The 10,000-nt window shown below is 37.0% G+C and overlaps 1 protein-coding gene across 1 annotated transcript in view; it reads right to left on the bottom strand.

Annotated features, from left to right (window-relative positions):
- gmds (GDP-mannose 4,6-dehydratase) overlaps window positions 1-10,000 on the bottom strand; it is a 274,497-nt gene that overhangs the window by 257,769 nt on the left and 6,728 nt on the right. The window contains exon 2 of the mRNA XM_062028147.1: window positions 1,579-1,623. Within this exon, the coding sequence (XP_061884131.1) occupies window positions 1,579-1,623 (45 nt within the window). The remainder of the gene's footprint in view (window positions 1-1,578; window positions 1,624-10,000) is intronic.

Consider the following 10,000-nt stretch of genomic DNA (forward strand, 5'->3'; position numbering starts at 1 on the left):
AATCCAACACATCAGCGAAAGTCCAGTCCATAGTGGAGCCAGCAGGAAACCGTCCCGGGCGGAGACGGGTCAGCAGCACTACTTTTGGTTTGTTCTGTGTCGTGTTTGTGTCTCCTCTCAATTGCTCTGTTTTCAATTGCTCTGTTTATTGCAGTTCTGAGTGTTGCTGGGTCGGGTTTGGTTTTGGAATTGGATTGCATTTTTATGGTATTGCTGTGTATTGTTTTGTTGGATTGATTAATAAAAAAATTAAAAAAATAAAAATTTAAAATTAAAAATTGAAAAATTTAAAAGAATAAAATCGATTTTTTAAAAATGAGAATCGATTCTGAATCGCACAACGTGAGAATCGCGATTGGATTTTTTCCCACACCCCTAATATATATTTATTTATATATAAGGGCTGCAACAACTAATCGATTAAATCGATTAAAATCAATTATTAAAATAGTTGCCGATTAATTTAGTCATCAATTCGTTGGATCTATGCTATGCGCATGCGCAGAGGTTTTTTTGTTTGTTTTTTTTAATAAAAAAATTGTTTTAATAAACTTTTATTTATAAACTGCAACATTTACAAACAGCTGAGAAACAATAATCAAAATAAGGATGGTGCCAGTATGCTGGGTTTTTTTTAAATAAAATACTGGATAGGATAGAAATGTAGTTTGTCTCTTTTATCCGATTATTAATCGATTAATCGAAGTAATAATCGACAGATTAATCGATTATCAAATCAATCGTTAGTTGCAGCCCTAATATATATATATATATATATATATATATATATATATATATATATATATATATATATATATATATATATATATATACACATACACACATACAGTATATACACATTAATTAATTAAGGTTTAATTTAATTTGATTACTCGATTGGGATATTCCATAGAATACTCTATTACTAAAATATTTGATAGCTGCAGATCTACTTCAAAGTAATCAGAGCGCTTTGACAGTATTTCCACATTCACACAAACATTTACACACTGATGGTGTGAGCTGCCGTGCAAGGCCCTAACCACGGCCCATCAGGAACAAGGGTAAAGTGTCTTGCCTAAGGACACAACGGAGGTGACGAGGATGGCGGAAGCTTGAATCGAACCTAGAACACTCAAGTTGCTGGCACGGCCACTTTACCATCCAAGCAAAGCCACCCAGTCCCCTTTATTTTGAAAAGTATAGAAAAGTATCAAAGTACATTTTGGTACCGGTACCAAAATATTGGTCTTGTGACAACCTTAGTTAAATAAAACCTCTGTCTTGTTTTTAATGAATACTTAGGCCGACTACGCTACTGTATTTTAATGTTGGTTAACACAGTGGTATTTGGAAAGCCAAACATTTTCTGAGGTGGTACTCTGTTAAAAAGGTTGAAAACTACTGGTTTAGATGAAAGGTTACCCTGCCACTTTGGAAAGACAGATGTTACCCGAAGCCGCTGAAAGATCTGGTGGGGTGCCAATTATAAATAATTTTATGTCACACACTTAAGACACAGGATAAATGTGCTTACATTTACAAAGGAAAGGGTCAAGATTAAGTGTTCTTCCATACCTCATATCCTTTGGAGAGCAGAAACTCCGCCAAGTATGACCCATCCTATAGACGACAGAAAATAACAAAGTCAAACTTTAGGGATAAAGAAGCAATCACATTCTTAAATATAAACATCCCAATGACACTGGCACTGGGACCAGGTGGGAAAAGTGTCTTGCCCAAGGACACAACAGCAGTGACTAGGATGGTGGAAGCGGGAATCGAACCTGGAACCCTCAAGTTGCTGGCAGGGTCGCTCTACCAACCGAGCCATGACACCCCACAAGTATATATTATTTGTTTGTATTATAAGCATTGTCTATATATTTAAAGATAAATATTTGTGTTTTCGTTCATTAATATTATCAACTTGTCATCTTTTTTTCATTTGATAATGCCTTCATCATTAACTATACAACAAAAAATAATTAACACGCCATTTCAAATAAATGGTTTTTTTTTTAAGTAATAACTTTGTGACATGAAAAACCCACAAATAATGTAAAAACATGGTGTTTACTTTTTGATATCAATATAAAACACAAATCAATTTGCCTAATGAAGATAGTCAAATAAACAAGCTTTTTACTTCTCCAACAACAGCATGAGGTTCAATGCAACAGTTTGGCCCCAAAAAGAAACAGGAGCAGGGTTTCCCCTCGACTGCCAAGATACATGTGCAGTGTTTCCCACACATTCATTTATTTGTGGCGGCCCGCCACGAAAGAATTACGTCCGCCACAAATAGATTTTTCGGCTCTTTTTTTTTGTCCTGTCCAGCTTCTCAGGCAAATCATATAGTTGTTGTAGATGCCCATATCGGCTGTTCAGATTTACTTTACAAAAGAAAAGTGTAGGATACTTCTATTGTTGCCTTATTTGTATTTGACTTTATTAAATGTACTTATATTAGAAACACAACATGTGTATATAACAAAGGGTGCAAAGTCTGCAGGCAGTAGGAAACACATGGTTATGTGTAGGGAGTAAAACTGATGGCAGTCTAAAGTTCAAGATTTTTGGAGCTCTTTGTTCAGTGGATCAGATGTTTGATGAAGCTCTGTGTCTATCTACCACCACTACTGTTTTCTGTTTATTTGTTACTGACTGTGGCAGGACACCTCTGCCTCCGTTTCACTTTATGTTGCTGGTAAATAATATGGTTGTAGTAGTAGGCTAAAGTAAAATTATTTAGTATATATATATATATATATATATATATATATATATATATATATATATACACACACACACACACACATATATATATATATATACATATACATGTATATATACATATATATACATACAGTATATATATATATATCCATCCATCCATTTTCTGCCGCTTATCCCTTTTGGGGTCGCGGGGGGTGCTGGAGCCTATCTCAGCTACAATCGTATATATATAAACACATATATACACTACCGTTCAAAAGTTTGGGGTCACCCAAACAATTTTGTGGAATAGCCTTCATTTCTAAGAACAAGAATAGACTGTCGAGTTTCAGATGAAAGTTCTCTTTTTCTGGCCATTTTGAGCGTTTAATTGACCCCACAAATGTGATGCTCCAGAAACTCAATCTGCTCAAAGGAAGGTCAGTTTTGTAGCTTCTGTAACGAGCTAAACTGTTTTCAGATGTGTGAACATGATTGCACAAGGGTTTTCTAATCATCAATTAGCCTTCTGAGCCAATGAGCAAACACATTGTACCATTAGAACACTGGAGTGATAGTTGCTGGAAATGGACCTCTATAGACCTATGTAGATATTGCACCAAAAACCAGACATTTGCAGCTTGAATAGTCATTTACCACATTAGCAATGTATAGAGCAGGGGTCACCAACGCGGTGCCCGCGGGCACCAGGTCGCCCGTAAGGACCAGATGAGTCGCCCGCGGGCCTGTTCTAAAAATTAAAAAAATTTAAAACATTAAAAATAAAAAAGATTTTTTTTTTTTTTTTTTTTAAATTAAATCTACATAGAAAAAACACAAGATACACTTTCAATCAGTGCATCAACCCAAACAACCTCCCCCATGCACACTCATCCACACCCACTCACACAAAAGGGGTTATTTCTTTCTGCTACCAATATTCTGGTTCCCACAACATAGACAACACATCTGCAAGGGACACAGTCCCTAAAGCACACAAGATTGTATAGGCTGCTGGTCCACTAACATTTTCATTAATTACCATTTTTATGTCATTATTTTTATATTGTTTTACTTTCTTTTTTTTCCAAGAAAATGTTTTTTATTTATTTATCTTATTTTATTTTATTTTTAAAAAAAGGGCCTTATCTTCAACAGACCAGGTTGTCAATGAAATTAGATTTGTTTAAAGGGTTTTTTAAACCAGGCCCAGTCCAGATAATGTCCAAGTCGGACTCAGCAACACACACCTTCATTCATGTACACAGAAAAAAATTAGGGAACACAACAGATTGCATATAATTTATAAACAAAATTACATTTTCAAAATAAGCATTTATGTACAGTCCAGATTATGTCCAGGTCACTCAAATTAGGGAACACAACAACAGATATCATATAATCTATAAACATAATTATACTTTCAAAATAAGCCTTTGAGGACTTCTCATCTTTTTTTTAAATGTTTTTTGGCATCATTATCGTTTTCAACCATGTAACTTTCTAAAATTAGAAAATACTGAATAAATGTTTTAAAGAAAGTAATACTAAGTGAATATCTGTTTTTGGCCTTAAAAATAAACATTTTACCGAGTACTATAATTAAATTGACTAAATCATGATTGTCAATGAACTGTCCTAAAATAACAGAAACCACATTAAGCTTCATAAACACACCAATCCTTAAACACATTTTTTCAACTTCCACCCAAAACAAAGACACAATATGACAATACCAAAACAAATGCAGGGTGGATTCAGGCTCCTGACAACAAAATCGGCAATCATCTGACTCTGTCATATTCCATATTTTAACATTTTCCCTGTGGGTAAGAAGTTATAAATAATTTTAATTTTAAAATAAGGATTTTGCACATCGATAGTGGTTTTATAGATTAGTTTGAATATGGCATCCCATGGCAACGGGCAGTCAAAAAAGTCCTCCCATTTTCCATTTGTGTTGTATGAGGCAGCCTTCAAAGATTTCTTTATTAAATAAAAATTATATATTTTTCTATTTATTTTAGTTCCTTTTTGCCAACTAGAATTTCTTATTAGAGGTTTACAAACTAATAATTTAGTAGTTCCACAATTAATTATTTGTTTCCATCTTTTCCCAATTACTCCAGTTAGTTGATAAAATGAAAAGCTTGAGCAAGCATCACCATACATAGCTCTAAATTCATCATACTTCATAATTTTACCATTCTCATTGATAATATCATTGACAAAAATGATTCCTCTTTCAAACATATTTTTCCAAAAGAAAGGCTTTCCATCTATTACAATATTAGAGTTCATCCATATTAACTGCTGCAAAATATCGTCTCTTTTTTCTGGCACATAAAATTGAAAACACCACTATGAGTGGATTATTTCCTTTATGAACCCCGCCATGTTTCCCAGCAGACTCTCTGGGAGGGGATCACTTGTAAAAAAGGATACAATTTCTTTTGATACAGTACATGTTTTTTGTCCAACAGGACATTTGTGTACCACTCAATGTTTAAATACATCTTTGAAACAATTGATGCTTTTAAAGACAGACACATAGGTTCACGGTTGAGAAGTTTCAGGCCCCCATATTCATACTTTTTGTACAAAACCTTTCTTTTAATCTTTTCTGGTTTGCCGTTCCAGACAAAATCGAAGACCCTCCGCTCATAAATCTTAAAAAAGTTTTGTGATAGAGCTGGTAATGACAAAAATTAATAAATAAATTGAGGAATAATTAACGAGTTGGCAATAGACATTTTACCATACAAGGTTAGGGATTTCCCTTTCCATAATTGCATAATTTTGTCCAGCTTTCTTAGTCGATTATCATAATTTACTGAGCCTAGATCTTCCAGATTTTCTGGGACAACAACACCAAGTATGTTAACTGGTCCATCTGTCCACAAAACAGGCACTTTGCATTCCATTCGAAAGGACGTTCCCTTTAGATTTCCGATCCTTAACATTTTACATTTATCATAATTAAGCTTAAGGCCAGATTGCTGTGAAAATATGTCCAAAAGATTAAGAAGGTTCCGCAAACAATGAGGAAAAATCTTATCTTTGTGAATCAGCCTTTTCTGACATAAACTCCATCAAGAACAAACACAGAACACGCCTCACTGATGCACATCTGCAAGACTCACTCAGAGTTGCAGTGTCAAGTTACACACCAGAGTACAACACACTAGTTAACAGCATGAAATGCCAGGCTTCCCACTAACTGACAAAGAAACAGATAACAGATTTGGTGTCCAGTTCAAAGTGTGACATGATTTAAAAATTTGAGAGTTTACTTTTGTATTTTACATGAGTTATTATTTGTACAAACATGGTGCAAAGTAATTCATGATTTGTTAAAAAATGTTAGTGGCTAGCTAGTTAAAATGGGATATTGTGATTTCACAAGACTGTCTTAGAAGTGATCATTTGAAAATGTTCAATTTGAAAAATGTGCACTTAGAGAAAATATAAAAATAAAGTGTTGCATATTGATATTTATTTGTTTCTATATATATTTATTGTGAGAAATCATTAAGATGATCAGTGTTTCTACAAAGATAAATATCATTAATTATTAATAATAACAGAGTTAAAGGTAAATTGAGCAAATTGGCTACTTCTGGCATTTTATTTAAGTGTGTATCTAACTGGTAGCCCTTCGCATTAATCAGTACCCAAGAAGTAGCCCTTGGTTTCAAAAAGGTTGGTGACCCCTGGTATAGAGTGTATTTCTTTAAATTTAAGACTAGTTTAAAGTTATCTTCATTAAAAAGTACAGTGCTTTTCCTTCAAAAATAAGGACATTTCAATGTGACCCCAAACTTTTGAACGGTAGTATATATATATATATATATATATATATATATATATATATATATATATATATATATATATATATATATATATATATAGCCACCCATTGACAATCAATGGGTGGCTGACTAAATACTTTTTTGCCCCACTGTATATATATATATACAAACCCCGTTTCCATATGAGTTGGGAAATTGTGTTAGATGTAATATAAACGGAACATATTTGATGTTCAAACTAATAAACTTTTTTTTTTGCAAATAATCATTAACTTTAAAATTAAAAACGTGACAAAGAAGTTGGGAAAGGTGGCAATATATACTGATAAAGTTGAGGAATGCTCATCAAACACTTATTTGGAACATCCCACAGGTGAACAGGCAAATTGGGAACAGGTGGGTGCCATGATTGGGTATAAAAGTAGATTCCATGAAATGCTCAACCATTCACAAACAAGGATGGGGCGAGGGTCACTACTTTGTCAACAAATGCGTGAGCAAATTGTTGAACAGTTTAAGAAAAATCTTTCTCAACCAGCTATTGCAAGGAATTTAGGGATTTCACCATCTACGGTCCGTAATATCAAAGGGTTCAGAGAATCTGGAGAAATCACTCCACGTAAGCAGCTAAGCCCGTGACTTTCGATCCCTCAGGCTGTACTGCATCAACAAGCGACATCAGTGTGTAAAGGCAGTGTTTCCCATAAACTGCCAAGATACCTGTGGCGGTGGGGGCGTGGCCATGGGAGTGGCTATGGGCGTGGTCACCATGACATCATCGAGTCATTTGCATAATTTACTACAATGATATGATTTTCTCTAAAAAGGCTAAAAAAATGTATACTTACTAATTAATAATAATAGTTTTGTTTTAAACGTCCATCCATCCATCCATCCATCCATTTTACAATATAATTACAACACTTTATGTACATATTTATATACAGATTTGAACAATAAGTTATTCACTGAAATATATTTATTAATTGTGGTTCTTACAAAAAATATATCTTATAAAATATAAAAGCTAAAATGTCTCTTAAAGCTCTGCCCCTTTAAATAGTGCATACTAAATAATTTAACTTTAGCCTACTACTACAACCATATTATTTACCAGCAACATAAAGTGAAACAGAGGCAGAGGTGTCCTGCCACAGTCAGTAACAAATAAACAGAAAACAGTAGTGGTCAAATACAAATAAGGCAACAAGAGAAGTATCCGACACTTCTCTTTTGTAAAGTAAATCTGAACAGCCTATATGGGCATCTACATCAACTATATGATTTGCCTGAGAAAATGGACAGGACAAAAAAAAACAAAAAAAAAATTATTTTATTTTTATTTTTTTTTATTTTTTATTTGTGGCAGACGTAATTTTTCGTGGCGAGCCGCCACAAATAAATGAATGTGTGGGAAACACTGAAAGGATATCACCACATGGGCTCAGGAACACTTCAGAAACCCACTGTCAGTAACTACAGTTGGTCGCTACATCTGTAAGTGCAAGTTAAAACTCTGCTATGCAAAGCAAAAACCGTTTATCAACAACACCCAGAAACACTGTCGGCTTCGCTGGGCCTGAGCTCATCTAAGATGGACTGATACAAAGTGGAAAAGTGTTCTGTGGTCGGACGAGTCCACATTTAAAATAGTTTTTGGAAACTGTGAACGTCGTGTCCTCTGGACCAAAGAGGAAAAGAACCATCCGGATTGTTATAGGCAAAAAGTTGAAAAGCCAGCATCTGTGATGGTATGGGGGTTCATTAGTGCCCAAGACATGGGTAACTTACATCTGTGAAGGGGCCATTAATGCTGAAAGGTACATACTAGGTTTTGGAGCAACATATGTTGCCATCCAAGCAACGTTACCATGGACGCCTCCGCTTATTTCAGCAAGACAATGCCAAGCCACGTGTTACATCAACGTGGCTTCATAGTAAAAGAGTACAGGTACTACACTGGCCTGCCTGTAGTCCAGACCGGTCTCCCATTGAAAATGTGTGGCGCATTATGAATCCTAAAATACCACAACGGAGACCCCCGGACTGTTTAACAACTTAAGCTGTACATCAAGCAAGAATGGGAAAGAATTCCACCTGAGAAGCTTAAAAAATGTGTCTCCTCAGTTCCCAAACGTTTACTGAGTGTTGTTAAAAAGAAAGGCCATGTAACACAGTGGTGAACATGCCCTTTCCCAACTACTTTGGCGCGTGTTGCAGCCATGAAATTCTAAGTTAATTATTATTTGCAAAAAAAAAATAAAGTATATGAGTTTGAACATCAAATATCTTGTCTTTGTAGTGCATTCAATTGAATATGGGTTGAAAAGGATTTGCAAATCATTGTATTCCGCAAGGTAGTTGGTGCCTGTCGTGGCGGTAATCCTAGAACCCGTTGGTGGACACCGGCGGTGAGGGATGCCGTCAAGCTGAAGAAGGAGTCCTATCGGGTTCTTTTGGCTCATAGGACTCCTGAGGCAGCGGACAGGTACCGACAGGCCAAGCGGTGTGCGGCTTCAGCGGTCGCGGAGGCAAAAACTCGTACATGGGAGGAGTTTGGGGAAGCCATGGAAAACGACTTCCGGACGGCTTCGAAGCGATTCTGGACCACCATCCCCCACTTCAGGAAGGGGAAGCAGTGCACTATCAACACCGTGTATGGTGAGAATGGTGTTCTGCTGACCTCGACTGCGAATGTTGTGGATCGGTGGAGGGAATACTTCGAAGACCTCCTCAATCCCACCAACACGTCTTCCTATGAGGAAGCAATGCCTGGGGAATCTGTGGTGGGCTCTCCTATTTCTAGGGCTGAGGTTGCTGAGGTAGTTAAAAAGCTCCTCGGTGGCAAGGCCCCAGGGGTGGATGAGATCCGCCCGGAGTTCCTTAAGGCTCTGGATGCTGTGGGGCTGTCTTGGTTGACAAGACTCTGCAGCATCGTGTGGACATCGGGGGCGGTAACTCTGGATTGGCAGACCGGGGTGGTGGTTCCTCTCTTTAAGAAGGGGAACCGGAGGGTGTGTTCTAACTATCATGGGATCACACTCCTCAGCCTTCTCTGTAAGGTCTATTCAGGTGTACAGGAGAGGAGGCTACGCCGGATAGTTGAACCTCGGATTCAGGAGGAACAGTGTGGTTTTCGTCCTGGTCGTGGAACTGTGGACCAGCTCTATACTATCGGCAGGGTCCCTGAGGGTGCATGGGAGTTTGCCCAACCAGTCTACATGTGTTTAGTGGACTTGGAGAAGGCATTCGACCATGTCCCTCGGGAAGTCCTGTGGGGAGTGCTCAGAGAGTATGGGGTATCGGACTGTCTGATTGTGGCGGTCTGCTCCCCTGTATGATCAGTGCCAGAGCTTGGTCCGCATTGCCGGCAGTAAGTCAGGCACGTTTCCAGTGAGGGTTGGACTCCGCCAAGGCTGCCCTTTGTCACCGATTCTGTTCATAACTTTTATGGATGGAATTTCTAGGCG

The sequence above is a fragment of the Entelurus aequoreus genome, linkage group LG19 (assembly GCF_033978785.1).
Source record: "Entelurus aequoreus isolate RoL-2023_Sb linkage group LG19, RoL_Eaeq_v1.1, whole genome shotgun sequence".
NCBI classification, from domain to species: domain Eukaryota; kingdom Metazoa; phylum Chordata; class Actinopteri; order Syngnathiformes; family Syngnathidae; genus Entelurus; species Entelurus aequoreus.